At 35.6% G+C, this 19,034-nt stretch overlaps 3 protein-coding genes across 3 annotated transcripts; all 3 read right to left on the bottom strand.

Annotated features, from left to right (window-relative positions):
- Positions 1-3,113: 3,113 nt before the first annotated feature.
- On the bottom strand, positions 3,114-4,810 carry LOC116134365 (cytochrome P450 89A2-like). Its single transcript, XM_031420045.1, has one exon. It carries the CDS (start codon positions 4,775-4,777, stop codon positions 3,248-3,250), a length of 1,530 nt encoding a protein of 509 aa, XP_031275905.1. The 5' UTR covers positions 4,778-4,810; the 3' UTR covers positions 3,114-3,247.
- A 1,020-nt stretch (positions 4,811-5,830) lies between these two features.
- LOC116134466 (cytochrome P450 89A2-like) lies at positions 5,831-7,558 on the bottom strand. Its single transcript, XM_031420157.1, has 2 exons — positions 6,169-7,558; positions 5,831-5,997 (listed from the first exon to the last, which is right to left on the bottom strand). The coding sequence occupies exons 1-2, from the start codon at positions 7,523-7,525 to the stop codon at positions 5,831-5,833; spliced, it is 1,524 nt and encodes a 507-aa protein (XP_031276017.1). The 5' UTR covers positions 7,526-7,558.
- A 4,259-nt stretch (positions 7,559-11,817) lies between these two features.
- LOC116134378 (NADP-dependent D-sorbitol-6-phosphate dehydrogenase-like) lies at positions 11,818-15,155 on the bottom strand. The gene is made up of 7 exons (XM_031420055.1): positions 15,056-15,155; positions 14,362-14,495; positions 13,908-14,002; positions 13,685-13,802; positions 12,928-13,060; positions 12,283-12,502; positions 11,818-12,188 (listed from the first exon to the last, which is right to left on the bottom strand). The coding sequence occupies exons 2-7, from the start codon at positions 14,492-14,494 to the stop codon at positions 11,958-11,960; spliced, it is 930 nt and encodes a 309-aa protein (XP_031275915.1). The 5' UTR covers position 14,495; positions 15,056-15,155; the 3' UTR covers positions 11,818-11,957.
- Between the last annotated feature and the right edge of the window lie 3,879 nt (positions 15,156-19,034).

Raw genomic sequence — 19,034 nt, 5'->3', positions numbered from 1 at the left:
GATTCTCTCTTATATTACCAACAGTAATTACTATTGGTTTTGGAAAATTACCGAAATCTTATATTACTTGACAATCAAACGTGATAATCAAGTAATATAAGATGACATTACCTCAGTAATCCCCCATTACCCCCAAACAAACACACCTGAAATGTTATATTAATCGGAAGATAGATAACCTTGAAGATTACTGTGAATCTTATTAAAAATATGTTTGGCTAGATAAGATTAAATTTGTTGGTTTGTTATATTGATATGTTTGGTTGGTAGGAAAAATTTGTGGGTACATTATAGATTACTAAATTGTCCTTATATTTTAATATCATTATTAATTTTTATTTTATTATTTAAGCTCAATATTTCAGATTTAGCTAAAACACCTCAACAATAAAAAAGTTTAAAACTTCACAAAAACACCCCAACCACCTTTCTAAGACTATTGGCTGCTGGCCACAATCACCGTAATCGCTTGAACGGTGCACAACGAATAGGATCTAGCGATCGTGCGACCAGTAAGGAGACTGTTAATAGCAACCGACAATGGTGGCTGGCAGCTGGCAGTCCTCTTGGGTGGTTGGGATGGTGCCTAGGGATGGCTAGGGGTGGCTGTGGTCTTGGGTAATTTGATTGAAGTACAAGGGTAATTTTATCTTAAAAATCTTGAATATAAGGCTAAAATTGTCTATAAATTTATTTTACATTGTTTAGATAACAAGGGCATTACTGTCCTAAAATTTTATTAATAAAGGGTAAAATCATAACAAAAATAAGATTAGCAAAAGATCTCAGAATACCTAAGAAAATTATGGTATATATTCAGACTACAACATAACCAAAAGCGATTACTATTAGTTTTGGAAAATTACCGGAATCTTACATTACTTGACAACCAAACATGGTAATGTAAGTAATATAAGATGATATTACCTAAGTCATAGGAGATAATCCTTAACCAAACAGCCCCTTAGGGTGTGTTTGGTTCATATAATGTTTTATTATGGAGGATGTTATATTAAAAGAAAGATAGATTACCTTAAAGATTACTGGGAATGTTTAGGAAAATATTTTTTGTTGGTTCGAATAAATTGGTGATTATATTATATTAATATGTTTGGTTTGGAAGATAAATGGGTACGTATGTCATATAATTTACTAAATTGCCCTCCTTTTTAAATATTTTTTATTATTATTTTTTGAATAATTTTTTTAACCCCCTACATTTTAAATTTTTCTAAAATATCGCAGTCATATAAAATTTTAATTTGTAGCAAAATCACCGCCACCCACTCGAAGCCACTGCTAACAACCAGCCACCATTGCCAGCAGCCGTCAAAAGTCTCTGTCATGATGCACGACCGACGAGATCTGACCGATCGTGTGTCGATAAGGCCATTTCTAGCCATAGATCTCTTCCGTGGTCTTAGGTGGCTGGGCGTTTTTTATTAACTTTTAAACTTTTTATGACTGAGGTGGTTTAGCTAAATTCTCAAATATAGGGGGTCTAAGTAATAGTTATTTGGTAGACATTTGAGGGCAATTGTGTCGAAATAGTATTTAATTAAGGTCAAAATAAGTATAAAAATCAAATTACCTGGTAACCTTTTAATAACACCTCCTAGGGAGGGTATCTGATTACCACTTATTTAATCAACAGTAAACAAGATTTGCCATAAAAGATACCTGTAACATTTTATTACTTACAAACCAAACAACAGAATCTTCATAAATGAACGAAGATTACCCTCGTTATCTCATATGACCCCGAACCAAACGAACCCTTAGGGTTAAAGACATAGACCCCTTGAGGTATGATCAACTAATTAAAATTTTACTACCATTAATATATTGTTAGTTAACCGTTAATATTTATATTATTAACGTAGCATTTGATTGGGGGAATTTTTTATTATTGAAAAGATAGGATTACCACTAAAATAGATTACCTTGAAGATTAATGAGAAAATGTTATATCAATATGTTTGGTTATATTGGTGAGCAAAAATAATTAATATGTTTGGTTGGGTGGAATATAATGTTATTGGAGGTTTTTTTATTGAATTATCATTCTTTTTTAATATTATTATTACTATTCAGAGCATTACTTTTAACCCTCTACACTTGAGAATTTAGATAAAACACCCTAATAACAAAAGTTTAAAATTTTAACAAAATACACTCAGCAACCCAAGACGACTGTTAGCCGCTGCCTAAACGGCGCACAAATGACACGATCTGGCCCGTCGTGTGCCAATTTGGCCGTTTCCATCTAAATTGAAGCTCCGACCAGATCCATTCTGGCCATTAATGACCATGGATCTTGTTGAAAATGACCAGATCTGTGGCCATTTACAGCCATGGATCCGGCTAGAAGGCCAGAATGGATCTAGTCGTTTCCAACCAGATCCACAACCATTTGACCATTTTTGACCGTTGATTTGATCGAAAACGGCCAACCAGATCTAGATGATCGTGCACTGTTCCAGCAATTGTCGATGGTGGTGGCCAACAGTTGACAGTCGTCTTGAGTGGCTAGGAGTATTTTGGGTATTATTCATGTAAATAGTGAGAGTATTTCTGTTCAGAAATTAATATATGAGGTTACAAAATTCATTTCGTACATTTGTGCTAATTGTCATTTAGTAGACATATGAAGACCTTTGTGTCTAAAATATTTATTAATCAAGGGTAAAATTGGTATGAACAGTGGATCACCCGGGTAATTAAAAAATAACAACCTTTCAGACGATAATCAAATTATCCCCTATATTACTCATAGTAATCACTATTGATATTGGTTGATTACCGGAATCATTTATTACTTAACACTCAAATGCGGTAATTATCAGATTAAAAGATAGATTACCGGTGTTTTCTTTTATGACCTCAAACCAAATGCTCACATTTATATTATTAAGTGTTCATAAATATTACCAAATTGTCTTTCTATTATTTATTTTAACACCAAAAACTTAATTTAAGAGCAATGATTCGAAACCTTAAGAAGATTTTGTTATTTTATCATACATCCAAGGGATTAATGTCATTTACCCAATGTTCTTAATATACAAATTCCAATTAGGAAAACTAAAATTAAGATCATAAATATTTTCATTAATTAACTAGTACTATCACATTCACACAACTACAAATGAGTTGTATTAAGAAAGAAAAACCGCAAGTCAAATAAGAATAAGCTGATGCTGTTAAAAAAAAAAAAAAAAGTGAAAGAAGCTGACATGAATCTTACTTATTTAGTTCTTGGAGAAACATGTGCCTTCAGTGGATTCTTCATAACCATTGTGAACTCCTGCTTCTCTGATAAATCAACCTCATCTCCATCCACACTCTTCCACTCAAAATTCCAAACCAAATTTGCAACAAAATACTCCAAATGAAGCATTGCCAAACCAAGCCCTGGACAAATCCTTCTTCCTACCCCAAATGGCATCATCTTAATCTCTTTACTTCCTGTTATATCAATATTACATTCCCCACCCTCAAATCTCTCTGGCTTGAACGCCATTGGATCTTCCCACACTTGTGGATCCCAACCTATGTCAGCTACCATAAAATTGATGGTCCCATTCTTTGGTATCATATATCCGTTCAGCTCTACATCTTCAGTCACAGCGTGTGGCAGCACAAAATGTCCAGGAGGATGTCTTCTTAATCCCTCTAATATCACCCCCTTCAAGTATGGCATCTTCTGCAAGTCCTCTTCTTTCACCTCTTCCTCTCCATCTTCCACAATTCCTTTAATCTCCATGAATATCTTCTCTTGAATATAAGGGTACTTCACCAAATTCGCCATTATCCACTGCAGCGCTGTGGATGTAGTATCTGTGCCCGCGTTTAGAAATTCTGAGGACAAAGAAACAATTTCTGATTCAATAAGTTTCCTCTTCTCCTCCGGGAGCTCCAAATCCAACAGAGTATCAACATAAGCTAAAACATATTCATCCTCTTTAGCTTTGTTTAAGCTCTCTTCCTTCACCTTCTTTCTCGCTCTAATCAAAGGAATAAGTACTGCTTCTTGATCTTTGCGTAACTGAAACAGCTTCTCCCATTTCTTTCGAAATACAATCTTGGTCAATCTTGGCCAGAAATTTAGTACATTGAACCGGCCAAATCCCAGCAACATCTTTCGCTGCACGTCTTCAATTTGTTTGATTTGGGATTCATCAAGCTTGTCTCCGAAACACATGAGCACTAATAAGCAAAACATGGCGTATTGAAAGTGGTCCACCGCACGAACTGTCTCACCATTTTTGGAATCTGAGTTGAGGCGATCAACAAGAATCTGCAAAACCCACTTGCGGGCATGCTGGTAGGTTTTCACTCGTGAAGGGTGGAGGATTTCCGCGGTGAGATTGCGGCGGAGGAGGCGCCATGTAGGGCCGTAAAAGGAGGAAGAAATAGTATGCTGATTGCTGTTAATGACTTCGCCAGTGGAAAGAGATCTTGGACGGCTAGCAAAAACAGCACCGTTTTGAACTAAGGCCTTGTGGGCGACAGAGCGATCAGAAACAAAGATGGATGGTCGAGTGCCGATACGGAGAGATATGATGGGGCCTAATTTGGAATGGAGATTTCTGAGAATAGGCTCGATTTCTGAGATTGATTTGCGAAGCCATGTAAAGGAACCAACAATAGGTAAAATAAGAGGACCAGGAGGGAGATTTTTAGTGGATTTTTTGTTGAAAAAGAGAAGATTGATGAAAGCTCTGAGTAAGGCAGCTATGGCGAAAGAGAGAAGGATGATGGACCAGGTTTCCATTTTGCTAAAAGAATAGATTAACTTGTGGTGTTGTTTTTGGGTATACGTATAAAATAATATCAAGCGTATTTATTTTAATAGCGATTGGGGTTACGTGTTTTTTATTCAAGTCAAAAGAAAAAAGATATCCACTTAAAATCAACACACATTGTTCGGAGTTCACGGTTACCACTTGTGGAAGGTTCTACCCACCCAACGTTATTATGGCATTGAATTATTTGTTACGACCATTATCTTGCTCCTTACTCTTAGGGGGTATTTGTCTAAGTTTATAAGCTAATCAAACTAGTTTATAAGCTTTAAAATTAAGTTAACCTGTTTGTTTATAACTTTTTTGAGCTTATAAGTTGAGCTTATAAAAAAAAAAAAAAAAAAAGGTTACGGGGAGATACTTTTTTTTTTGCTTATAAACACCCTGTTTATAAGCTAATTTGACCAAGTATATTACCACATTATCCTTGTTTAATTTTAAAATTCTATAGTATACCCTTATTTAATGTAGTACCCTTTTTAGTTATTTTATAATAAAATGTACTTATAAGCCACATTTTACCAAACATGTCAACTACTTATCAGTAACTTATAAGTACTTTAACCAAACACGTAATTACTTAAAATTTCAAATGCTTATAAGCTAAAATTAGCTTATAAGCAATTGTTAATTTTCATAAGCTTAGACAAACACCCCCTTAGTCTTAGAATCATGAACCGTTCTGATTGTAGCATCTCTTTTTCATCCCCTTTTATTATAGAGAGATATTATGGGTGGGTAGAACCTCCTATAAGTATTATATTGATTACTAAATTTTTTTTTAAATATTAATATAATAGTATTTTCTATTATTATTTTAAAAAAAAAAAATTAACCTCCTACTTTTCAGATTTAGCAAAAACACCCTAGTTATCAAAAACGTTTTAAACTTAATAAAAACACTCTTATCCACCCCAAGCCACTGATGACCGCTGGCAGTGCCACAAATCTAGCCGTGATGCCAGCAGTGCCACAAATCTAGTCAACACCAACAGTGCCACAAATCTTTGGCTGTGAAACGATCATAGATCTGACTGTAAAAAAGCCAGATCCCATGGGCAGAAAAGCCTCACCGATGCACGGTTGACCATATATGGTCGGTCATACGCCATTATGGCGATTTCGGCAACATCCGACGGCAGTTGACGGTGGCTAGCAGTGGTGACTAGTTTTGAGTATAATGACATTCCTGTAAATAATGACAATAACAAGGGCAATGTCATCCGAAAAATTTAAAAAGTGAGGACAAATGTGTCTGCATGAGTGAATTGGGTGTTTTGTAAATGTTAACAGATATAAGGCTAATTTGGACCAATTAGTCAACTGTTTAGGGGTAACATGAGAAACAAAATTGTATTACCAGGAGTAAGTTTTAATAACCAACACCCCCCCCCNATCTCTTTACTTCCTGTTATATCAATATTACATTCCCCACCCTCAAATCTCTCTGGCTTGAACGCCATTGGATCTTCCCACACTTTTGGATCCCAACCTATGTCAGCTACCATAAAATTGATGGTCCCATTCTTTGGTATCATATATCCGTTCAGCTCTACATCTTCAGTCACAGCGTGTGGCAACACAAAATGTCCAGGAGGATGTCTTCTTAATCCCTCTAATATCACCGCCTTCAAGTATGGCATCTTCTGCAAGTCCTCTTCTTTCACCTCTTCCTCTCCATCTTCCACAATTCCTTTAATCTCCATGAATATCTTCTCTTGAATATAAGGGTACTTCACCAAATTCGCCATTATCCACTGCAGCGCTGTGGATGTAGTATCTGTGCCCGCGTTTAGAAATTCTGAAGACAAAGAAACAATTTCTGATTCAATAAGTTTCCTCTTCTCCTCCGGGAGCTCCAAATCCAACAGAGTATCAACATAAGCTAAAACATATTCATCCTCTTTAGCTTTGTTTAAGCTCTCTTCCTTCACCTTCTTTCTCGCTCTAATCAAAGGAATAAGTACTGCTTCTTGATCTTTGCGTAACTGAAACAGCTTCTCCCATTTCTTTCGAAATACAATCTTGGTCAATCTTGGCCAGAAATTTAGTACATTGAACCGGCCAAATCCCAGCAACATCTTTCGCTGCACGTCTTCAATTTGTTTGATTTGGGATTCATCAAGCTTGTCTCCGAAACACATGAGCACTAATAAGCAAAACATGGCGTATTGAAAGTGGTCCACCGCACGAACTGTCTCACCATTTTTGGAATCTGAGTTGAGGCGATCAACAAGAATCTGCAAAACCCACTTGCGGGCATGCTGGTAGGTTTTCACTCGTGAAGGGTGGAGGATTTCCGCGGTGAGATTGCGGCGGAGGAGGCGCCATGTAGGGCCGTAAAAGGAGGAAGAAATAGTATGCTGATTGCTGTTAATGACTTCGCCAGTGGAAAGAGATCTTGGACGGCTAGCAAAAACAGCACCGTTTTGAACTAAGGCCTTGTGGGCGACAGAGCGATCAGAAACAAAGATGGATGGTCGAGTGCCGATACGGAGAGATATGATGGGGCCTAATTTGGAATGGAGATTTCTGAGAATAGGCTCGATTTCTGAGATTGATTTGCGAAGCCATGTAAAGGAACCAACAATAGGTAAAATAAGAGGACCAGGAGGGAGATTTTTAGTGGATTTTTTGTTGAAAAAGAGAAGATTGATGAAAGCTCTGAGTAAGGCAGCTATGGCGAAAGAGAGAAGGATGATGGACCAGGTTTCCATTTTGCTAAAAGAATAGATTAACTTGTGGTGTTGTTTTTGGGTATACGTATAAAATAATATCAAGCGTATTTATTTTAATAGCGATTGGGGTTACGTGTTTTTTATGCAAGTCAAAAGAAAAAAGATATCCACTTAAAAATCAACACACATTGTTCGGACTTCACGGTTAACACGTGTGAAAGGTTCTACCCACCCAACATTATTATTGCATTGAATTATTTGTTACGACCATTGTCTTGCTCCTTACTCTTAGAGATCATGAACCGTTTTGATTGTAGCATCTCTTTTTCATCCCCTTTTATTATAGAGAGATATTATGGGTGGGTAGAACATTCCATAAATATTATATGGGTTACTAAATTGTTTTTCTTTTTAAATATTAATATAATAATATTTTTTATTATTATTTTTTTAAAATTTCTTTTAATCTTTACTTTTCAGATTTAACAAAAACACCCTAACAACTAAAAATATTTTAAACTTAACAAAAACACCTCTATTCACCCCAAGCCACTAATGGCCACTGGTAGTATCACAAATCTAGTCATGACGCCAACAGTGCCACAAATCTTTGGTTGTGAAACGACCATAGATCTGGCTGTGAAAAAGTCAGATCCCATGGTTGGAAAAGCCTCACCGATGCATGGCTGACCATATACAGTTGGTCATATGCCATTATGACGATTTTGGCAATCTCCGACGGCAGTCGACGGTGGCTGACAGTGGTGACTAGTTCTGGGTATAATGGCATTCCAGTAAATAATGATAATAACGAGGGCAATGTCATCTGAAAATTTTAAAAAGTGAGGACAAAAGTGTCTGCATGAGTGAATTAGATGTTTTGTAAATGTTAACAGATATAAGGCCAATTTGGACCAAATAGTCAACTGTTTAGGGGTAACATAGGAAACAAAATTGTACTACCAGGAGTAAGTTTTAATAATGCTACTGTTTGTCATAAAATATTTGTAGAATAATTTTTTACAAACCAACCAAACATCGTCAACTCAATTTAAAAAATATTATCTCAGTTATCTTATATTAACCCCATCCAAACGGCCCCTAATTGAGAAGGCTCGTGGTTTGTTTTTGCCCTTTTTTTTACCCTTTTTATTTGACTTAAATCATTTAATTTGTTTTACCTAGGTCATTTATTCCTTGGGTATAGCTTGATTGTCTAATGAATGACCCTTTTAGACTCTTAGGCATTTATTTGTACCCAACATAATCCGCTCTTTCTTCGTGTCCCTTTCCCAATTCAATAATGCTAGAGTTAACAAGAAATTTTATAAAGATTTCTGTACAAAATAATGTGACAGAAAATGATTGAAACAGTAAATACAAAAAGTCAAACTTATTATATTCTCTCTTCCATTCATTTTCAACCACATCACTTTATACATAAATCTTTGTAAGATGTACCTCTACCATTACTCTTCCCAGCTATTGGGTTACTCCATAAGTGGGTTTGTTTACGGAGAAATTATAAAATAAAATAAAAAAGACTCAAATTATGGGTGAAAATTGAAAACTAGCCTAGATGTGGAAAGTGTCTCAAGGACTAGCCCAATCCCAATTTCCCTTAATTTTCAAGACGAAAATGACACTATGTAACCTCATTAACCCTTCAACCAATTTTGAAGCTTTCAAATGCTCAATCTGTAGTGAGCAGTAGCAAATCGTGTTCTTTTGATTCGAAGGAGGTTTTATTGAATCATTTGAGGGTATATTGTTGTTTTAAAAGCCCCAAAATAGAGAGAAAGGTATGTTATGTCATTTGGGAGTTGTATATGTTTACTTTTGCTGATGGATTTCAAATGTATATGTCCTAAACATGTAAATGAAGTTTTTTTTTTTTTTTTTTTCGGTTAGATTGTTGCTTTTTATATTGTATGAACTTAGTGTTGAATAGGCATGATGCAAATAGATGGTTTTAGGTGTTTCTCACGATAATAAGGTGGGAATATCAGTCATGTTGGTCATAGTAGATCGAAATTCAATCTGGAGGTTGAAGATGAACAATGACAGACACCCTTCTATCGATTATCTATTACTCACAACAGGGTTATTGACCGACAAATAATTGATGGCGGGTTGTTCGTCTGTGTTGGTCAACTAAGGTTATGTCCAATTGACCAACACCTTATGTCACTCAATGTCAATTGATATCGATGTCAATGATTGAAACTCTTTGTCGGTCATCAATTTCTAAGATCAAAGGGACCTATACCTATTAACGATCACTACTACTTAGGTCAATATCAAGAAGTTGGTTAGAGAGTAGTTTACTCGACACCGATCGATATCGACTGACACTTAGGTGTCAGTCAAAATTTGTAGAAACCATCGTCATCGCCTCTCTCTTTCGTTTTTCACCATTTTTTTTTATTTTTATTTTTTGCTATTCTTTTCACCAAAAAACAACCCCAAGCAACATTCAACCTAACTCCAACTAAATCCAATTCAATATAAACCCGGTTCACTCATATTTTTATCTAACAACTCAATATCAAGAAAAATTGACTTTAAATTGAAAAACTAGAAATCAAACCCTAACAAAACTTGTTCAATTGGGAATGGTGGTTTCTCTAAGCAGCATCCAGTGAACTTTTGCCGTTTTTGGAGGGTGAAGGGTCATTAGATTAATTAGGAACCCCTTGTCGTTAATCCTTCCCTGTTAGTTATATCATAAATAAGGGTAAAAAAGTAAATAAACATTACAATTATTTAAAATAAAAGAGTGATGCTTTCGGCCCCATCTTTTATCTTAGTTGAACCCAATTACTATCTTCTTTTTATTTACAATTTTATCCTTTCTGAAAATTACTAAATAAGACTCAAAAAACATTTTACACACAATTCATCTAGAATAAATCTTTTACTAGTAATTTAAAATTTCTATATCATCAGGGTGGCTATAATAAATTAATTTCTTAAATTAAAATGAGACACTGATTAATTACCCTTTACCCATATTTAATCTAATGACTGAGATTGACTTACTAAATAAAACAATACACATTACTCACATCCAATAATTTCTTTTAAATCTTTATCAACTAGGCCATACAAAAAAATCAAGCTCAACTGACCTTTAGTTTTGTCTTTGAAAATAAAATAAGATCTCAAACATCCTCTATTATCAAAATACTAAAAAAATAGAAATAGTTTTCTTAAGTTTTATGGAAATCTTATTTTATTTTCAAAGATCCAATCACAGTTTGGTTGAATTTCTTGTTCTACCGTATAATCCCTATTAAAGATGAAGTGAATTTGATTTCTTTTAATGCCGTAGTTGAAAGATTGTTCAGTTATTTAAGAGTTGAAAGAAATTGTTGGCTGTGATTTATATCAATTGTTTTGGAGTAAACGACATTTACCCAGCCAAGGTTTCGTGGTTCCCACCCATGGTTCCATAAATTCCAAATTTCCACCCTTAAATGAACCCGTACCCTTGCTCAACTGACTGTTCTCAGGCCCAATCTGGATGGTTTCCGGCGTTGATTAAACCACCCGACTCCATCATCATCTTCCTCTCACCATCCTCTTCAAAACCCCCACCAGCACTGCCACCAACAGTTGTCGTTTCCAACTTTCCCGACTGCATCTGTCCATCACAATGCGTGCTTGAGTTTGCTGCGTTTGTGTTGACTCCGACATCCACCGCCACCATCAAGCTCATCTCTTCTCCCTTGACACACCCTTACCATTTCAGGTCGCATCGGCCGCCATTTCCTGCTCGCAATCCTCGTTCATTTGTTGGATTTGTGGGTGTGTGGTAGGTTTGGGTGGTGGTTTGTGGCTGAATTTGTGAGTGATTTAGTGGTTGTTTGGTGGCGGTGAGGCTAACTTTGGAGTTTAGAGGGATTGAGATGGTGGTGGATGGGTGGAATGGTGGTGGCGGGCTCAATTTGTGGTTGTTTTTGGGTGGGTTTGTGGCTGAGTTTGTGAGTGATTTGGTGGTGGTTAATTGGCGGCGGTGGGGCTTATTAAGATAAATTATAGAGGGCCAATAGCATCGCTCAAAATAAAATATAAGAAAATTACTAATACTTTGTTATAGATTCTACATTTCAGAACTTTTTGAGCCAAGCTCATAGTCTCAGAAACCCCTATATTACAGTTGTTTACATATTATGTAACTAATATGAAGAATGAAAGCAATTCTTTGTTTTTCGTTAAATAATCTGAAAATGTCAATGGAGTTTAAGGCTTAAATACATTTTATGTAAGCAATTAGAAGTGGCAGTCAGTCACTGAAAAGTCCAAACATTTTAATTTAAGCTAATAAATGTCATAAATAAGAAACGTCAATTCAATATTAGATCTGAATCTGTTGCCATACAAGTGAAGAATGTCTTTCCAAAAGAGTTTTCAGGATGTTTCATAACTCACACTTATTCTTCTCCCAAGTATGAAATAATAGCCATTCTTAAGCATACACATCTATGCCCCAAAACTTAGCTGGTTGGTTGGTCCGATATTTCCTATCCAAACTCTTAATCACATCCATGTCCTCTTTGCTCAGCTCAAAGTCAAAAACTTCAAAGTTCCCCTTCAATCTCTCAAGCTTTGACGACTTAGGGATTACAACCGTGTTCCGCTGAATGCCCCACTTGAGAACAATCTGGGCAACAGTCTTCTTGTATTTCTCAGCTAGACCCTGTGACAAGAAGATTGAGATGAAAATTACTAGCTAATATGCACTTCAAAGAAAAATTTTGTAAGCTATTGACATTGTGGAATATTTCGCTTACTTTGAGAACAGGATCACCCAAACATGACACAGTGCCGAACCATTCTGTGTTAGCCACAGCACCTCCTAGAGGCGTATGGGCTGTAACACAGATCCCATGCTTCTGACAGAATTTGACTAGAGAATCACGTTGGAAGTATGGATGTGTTTCAATCTGATTCACAGCAGGCTTCAATTTTGCATAAGCTAAGCAATCTCTTGTTAGAAAGATGTCATAGTTGCTGCAATAAAGTTTCTATCAGATCGCCAGAAATATTAGAAGGTAAGATTATCAGAATAGTAGTATTTTAGCAAAGAAGATAAATTAAGCTTCTTCAAGGACTTGTGAAATAGCATATACTACTTTCAGTTGGAACATGGAAACAAAATAAACTATGGATAATTCATCACAAATTTAAATTAAAAGCAGTGGCACCAGCAATGATCACATATGAAGTCATAAGTCAATAACAAGGTAATTTGTTTAAATGTTAAAAGGTTCTTGGCCATTTCTTCTTTATTTGGATGAAAAAGAGCATGATATTACAATATTTTGATTCTTCTGACCTAACAGACTAGTAATTTCATAACTTTGAAGTCACAATACTGATATATATAGTATACAAAGTTATAGGTTAAAATATCGAAATTCAAATTGCCAGCATACCTGATCCCAATGCTGCGTACTAAGCCCATTGAAACCAGATTTTCCATATTATGCCAGGTGGTTTCTAATGAGATAGTTGTGTCTATCTCCAGGACACCATCTTCATCTAAAGCACTATCAGTTTCCCCGACTCCTGCATGTATGTATGATAATATAAATCGTTCAGCATTCCATTTCACCGCAAAGATCAGTAGATTAACAATTATTTTGGCAATTTCACAAACAGTATCAAAGCATTATGGAAAAGTATAAATCTTCAATCTCACCTTTACTTTACAAACCGCAGTTAACATTCAATATTAGTTAGCAAAAACACAAAGGCATGCAATCAACTTATCCTTTATAAGGTAATAATTGCCTAGTGCATAAACCCTTCAGCAAATTTAACCTTTTTCCACCAGCAAATATTAATTGATTTAATCGATAACCCCCCAACCAATCACCTTCAGCGTATGTTCTAAAGAAGGAGCAGAATATACAATGTTTTGCTTGCAAGTATAATATGCACCTTTATAGCCATTTCATAATATGTTCTGCTTGCAAGAACAATATGCATCTTACTACCCATTTCATAATTCATCTTAAAATTTTCTAGCTATTCAGATTGTCAAGCTATGCAGCTGATATGGATTGGTCAAAAACTTGCACAGTCTAGAATTAAACTTTAATAGGCATACAAGCAAAACAGATTTATACAAACCCACCCACATGCACACACACCCTCACAGAAAAGATCAAAAAGACAGATAGGAATCACCAGTGTGCTTTGTGGCTAAAGGAAAGTGCACAAGGTAGAGATCTAGATAATCTAGTTGAAGTTTCTTTAGACTGTCTCTACAAGCCTCGACAACATGTCCATGGTCTGAATTCCAAAGCTGCAATCAGGATAAATTCAGGAGGAAAATCATTGTCTGTTCAATGTTGTGTGTCCAACAGATAGTCAAAGAAAGAAAATATGTAAGAGTTGCAATTAAACTAGCCTTGGTGGTGATGAAAAGATCCTCCCTCTTAACAAGTCCAGTCTTGAATGCTTCCGCGAGCGCCTCCCCAACTTCTGCTTCATTTTTGTAATCAGCTGCAACCACAACAAAACACATATAACATCATATAAAACATATGCAAATTTGTCCCCATTTCCTCCCAAAATAGCCCAAATAAGGGAACATGAATATCATCTTGCAGCTAAATGTTTGTACAAATGATCAAAACACAGTCTTCAAGTTCAAATACTTTTTTTTTTTTTCTTTTCTTAAAGAACACTTTAATTTGAAATCCGGTCAATCAATAACACTTATTTCAGAATCAGAAAAATAAACCACATATATTCATAAGTTAAATATAGTTTCCATATAGGCATGGAAAATTCATGTGAAAGTAAAACTTGGACATATTTTATAATAGATAATTGTAAAAGAACCACAGATGAGAAATTACCAGCACAGTCAAAATGACGATAGCCAATCTTGATGGCATTGATGATGAGGTCTCTAATTTCTTTTCCTTCCATTCGCCAGACACCCAGACCCACTATGGGTATCTTGAATCCATCGTTCAGTGCTATTGACATTCTGTAATATTTGCAACAAATGCACTAAAATTCTACGATACCTCCACTGCCTTATACACCCGGCACAAATCCTAACAATCCGCTTTAAGTGTGCATAAAAAGAAACTTGACTTGTACAAACAAAAACTTGGAAGCTATGATGTCCACCATCCACTTCATAGTATGCATAAAAAACTTCTCAAAGCTCTAATATTTGCACCAGAAATATTCAAAAAAGCACCAAACAAAGCGTGCATTATATCAAATGAATTTACATAGCTGCTTTGTTTCCATCAAAATTTTCTTTATTAGATGTTTAAAGCTTACTAAATAATCAAGTTAATGCCGCGCTAATACAAGATGATCATTAATTAACAAAAATAATATTGGAAAAAAAGAAGAGAATTCATACTTTTTCCTTTTTTTTTTTTTTTTTTTTTTTTTTTTTAAGAAAAAACCAAACTTTAAGCTAAGTCAAGTGAAAAAATTAACTAATCTGGTAAATTAGTAAACAAGAAAATAAAAAAATACAAAGCTGGAATCGCAATACTGAGTGGAACTGGAAGAAAGAAGGAAACTTACTGATAGATCTATTTGAGAGAGGAAGCCCTGACCCTGAGTCTGGTGTTTTTTTCCTTGTTTTTTTAAAAGATAAACTGAAGCTGGATCCTCTTATTAAAAAACGCACCGTTTTATGTAAAAGCAAACAGCATTGTTTTTGTTTTCTACTGCTGGAGTGGCAAATGTTAGCTAAATTTCTTCCATTGTTTTTCAAGAGCTGTTATTTATTTATTACATCATAAACTTCTGTTTAATTATTATTTAAAAAAATATATCTAAGATGGAATTAAAGATGAATGACACATAATCCGTGTTAAAGATGACTGAAAGAAAATTAGTAAGGGAAGAGACAAAGATAAAAGAGAAAAAAGGGGATAATATATATATATATCCTTCCTTAATTAGGGAGAAATATCTTCCAAAATAAGGCAATTGTTTGATGTAAATAACATAACATACAGTACAACATGATATATCTTACTCAATACAACATGTTTGATTTGGCCTTCATTAACCTGGTCTCCGAAACACATAAACACTAATAAACAAAACATGCCGTATGGAAAATGATCCATTACACGAACTGGATCACCATTTGTGGACTCTGACTTGAAGACGATCCAAAAGAATATGCAGAACCCACTTGCTCGCACGCGTGTAGCTCCTCACACGTGCAGGGTGGAGAATTTCCCTATTCAGATTACGGCGCAGGAGGCGCCACGTAGGGCCATAAGAAGAGGAAGTGATATTGTGTTGGTTGTGGGAGGAGCCGGTGGAGGATTAGAAAAGACAGCACCATTTTGGACTAAAGCCTTGTAGGCAAGGGAGCAATCGGCAACAAAGATGGCAGGGCGAGAGCCAAAGTGGAGAGTAACAATGGAGCCAAATTTGGCATGGAGATTCCGGAGGATGGGTTCAATTTGAGAAGTTGATCTTCGAAGCCACAATAAGTTGCCGATAATGGGGAAGGTTGGAGGGCCAGGAGGAAGATATTTGTTGGGAAAGAGAAGGTTAGAGAAAGCTTTGAGGAGGAAAGCTATGGAGATGGAGAAAAGGATAATGAACCAGGTTTGCATTTTGCAGATACAAATTATTAATGAATGAAAATGTCAAAATTGTTTGGATTTTGTGTTTGGTAAAGTTCAGACTGTAGTCCTATACTCATATTTATAGGCCTAAATGTTTTGATCTTGTTTTAGAAGCTTACTGCAAGGGACATGCACAGCTCGTTACAAAATACAAGTAATTAATTAAAAATATTAAATGTGTTATAAAATAAACTAAGAGAAGAGAGAAGATGGTCGAGGATAAATAAAACCAATGCTTTTCTATTCCAAAGTTGAGTGTACATTATCTTTCACAATACATCTATTTATAGTCTCAAGATTATGAAATATTATAAATGAAATTAAAATACTTTGTAGTTGTAGAACTTGAAAGGTTCGAGAGTTAGAGGAAATGAAAGAATGGGAAGTTACCTCTCTTCTTGTGATTAGATAACAAACCCTTTAACTATTAGGGTTAGTTATACTTAGGGGGTCTTTTGTTCGAGTTGTAGGAAATGTATCTATTGTAACATGAGAGCCAAAAACAGAACACAATATGCAGTATTCGAATCCAAGCCAAAACCACAAGTTTACAGCAATAATCAGATAAAGCAGAAAAACAAGAAAATTAAGAACATCAGATATATAGTGGTTCGGTAATATGAAAGATTACCTACATCCACTCTTCAGGGCAAAAGAAAAAGAATCCACTATGAGAAAAATGAGAAACCTTACAGAGATTAGGCTCACCCCCTTTACACAAGGTACAACCCGATAAAACCCCTCTGATTTACACCCGTACACCCAGATGCTATCACCACTCATACATAATCAAATAGGTAGAGATTAGAGGCAATTTATATAGCAAACAAAGGCAAAACAAATAGGACAGCTAAGACCTACCATCACCGTTTGATTCCATCGACGTTCTTCGGATTTCCAGCACAGCATATTCTAACCGTTTTCTCTCTCTGTTAACCAAGAGAGAATGATCGAGAATGAGCTGCGTAAAACCTAAATCAGATTAGGTTTATTGAAGATACCAGAAAGACTGAAATGCCTCTTTAAGTCAATAACAATTAACATTGACCACCGAAGGTAAAAGTTGACTTCCACATGTGTGAATATCAAGTGCCACATCACTACAAATCTCCACCTTGGCATTTGATCTTCTCCCTTTCTTACTGCCCTGAAAAAATCCTTTAGTTCTCTTCACTATGTAGAAGGCTCTTAAAGAGCCTTAACTTGTCCAAAGTCACTGATTTATTAAACATATCTGTTGGGTTCTCGTTTCCAAGAATTTTCTCCACCTTAATGACTTTATCTTCAATCAGGTTTCTGATGAAATGCAGTCTAACATCTATGTGTTTCGACCTCTCATGAAAGACCTTATTTTTGCACAAAAAAATGGCACTTTGACTGTCACTCTTGATTGGAACTTGTTGCTAAACCAGTCCCATCTCATCAAGCATTCCCCTGAGACACATAGCCTCCTTGATTGCCTCTGTAATTGCAACATACTCTGCCTCTATGGTGGACAAAGTTACAATAGCCTGCAAATTAGCTTTCCAACAAACCAGATTATTCCAAATGGTAAAACAGAAACCAGTCATGGATTTCCTATTATCTACATTTCCAGCATAATCAATATCCACACATCCCAAAATGGGATTCTCCTGAATTTGCCCTCTGTTGTAAACAATACCAATGGATAGTGTACCCTTCACATATCTAAGTACCCATTTTACAGCTTCCCAATGAATCTTTCCAGGGTTACTCATGAACCTACTAACTGACCTAACTGCAAAATCCAAATCTGGTCTAGTACAGACCATTAAGTACATCAGACTCCCTATTGCATTTGCATATGGTATACAAGCCATTTCCTTCTTTTCTTCTTCAGTTTCTGGACATAGGGTTACACTAAGTTTAAAATGTTGACCTAATGGTGTTCTGACAGGTTTAAAGTCAAGCATGTTAAACTTCTTGATTAATTTTCCAGCATACTCTTTCTGTGACAGCATAAGACTTCTAGTTTTCCTATCCCTTTCAATGTTCATACCCAAAATCTTTCTAGCTTGTCCTAAATCTTTCATCTCAAAATGTTTACTCATTTCCCTTTTGAATCTATCAATTTCAGAAAAATCCTTACAAGCTAGCAGCATATCATCCACATATAGAGACAAGTATATGTAGCATTCACCATATAAACATTTGAAATAGAAACAACCATCAAAACTACTTCGGATGAAACCAGCATTCAACATAAAATAATCAAATTTCCTATACCACAGCCTAGGTGGCTGCTTCAAACCATACAAGGATTTTTTCAAAAAACAGACTTGGTTCTTAGGCCCCTTTTCAAACAGTTCAGGTTGTTCCATTAAAATTTACTCTTCTAAATCACCATTTAAGAAGGCTGTTTTTATGACTAACAGCTTTAGTTCTAAACCAAACTGAGCTACCAAAGATAACAGTATTCTAATGGTGGTATGTCTCACTATAGGTGAGAAAATCTCATTGTAGTCCACCCCTTCAACCTGTGTAAACCCTTTTACCACTAATCTTGCTTTAAACCTAGGTGTTTCTACCCCTGGTATGCCCTCTTTCCTTTTAAAAACCCATTTGCATTTAATCACCCTACTGCCTTTAGGTTTGTCAATCAAAATCCAGCTTTGGTTTTTGATTAAGGAATCAAATTCTTCTTGCATAACCAGTTTCCACTGCCTAGATTCTCTACAACTCATAGCTTCCTTAACAGTTCTAGGTTCCTCATCAATTTCTTCAGCAACTTGAAGAGTAAAGGCTACCAAATTAGCATGTGAATACCTACTAGGTAATCTGATTTCCCTTATTTCTCTATCTCTAGCTAGTTGATAATTTTGCAATTCATTTTCAACTCTCTCATTATCACCACTATCCTCTAGGCTAGGTTCATCCTCCTGGGTTTGAAC

This window comes from Pistacia vera, unplaced genomic scaffold, assembly GCF_008641045.1.
Source record: "Pistacia vera cultivar Batoury unplaced genomic scaffold, PisVer_v2 Contig1081, whole genome shotgun sequence".
Lineage (NCBI taxonomy): Eukaryota > Viridiplantae > Streptophyta > Magnoliopsida > Sapindales > Anacardiaceae > Pistacia > Pistacia vera.
Note: the sequence above shows the minus strand (reverse complement) of the source record. Positions and strands in the feature narration are given on the sequence as shown.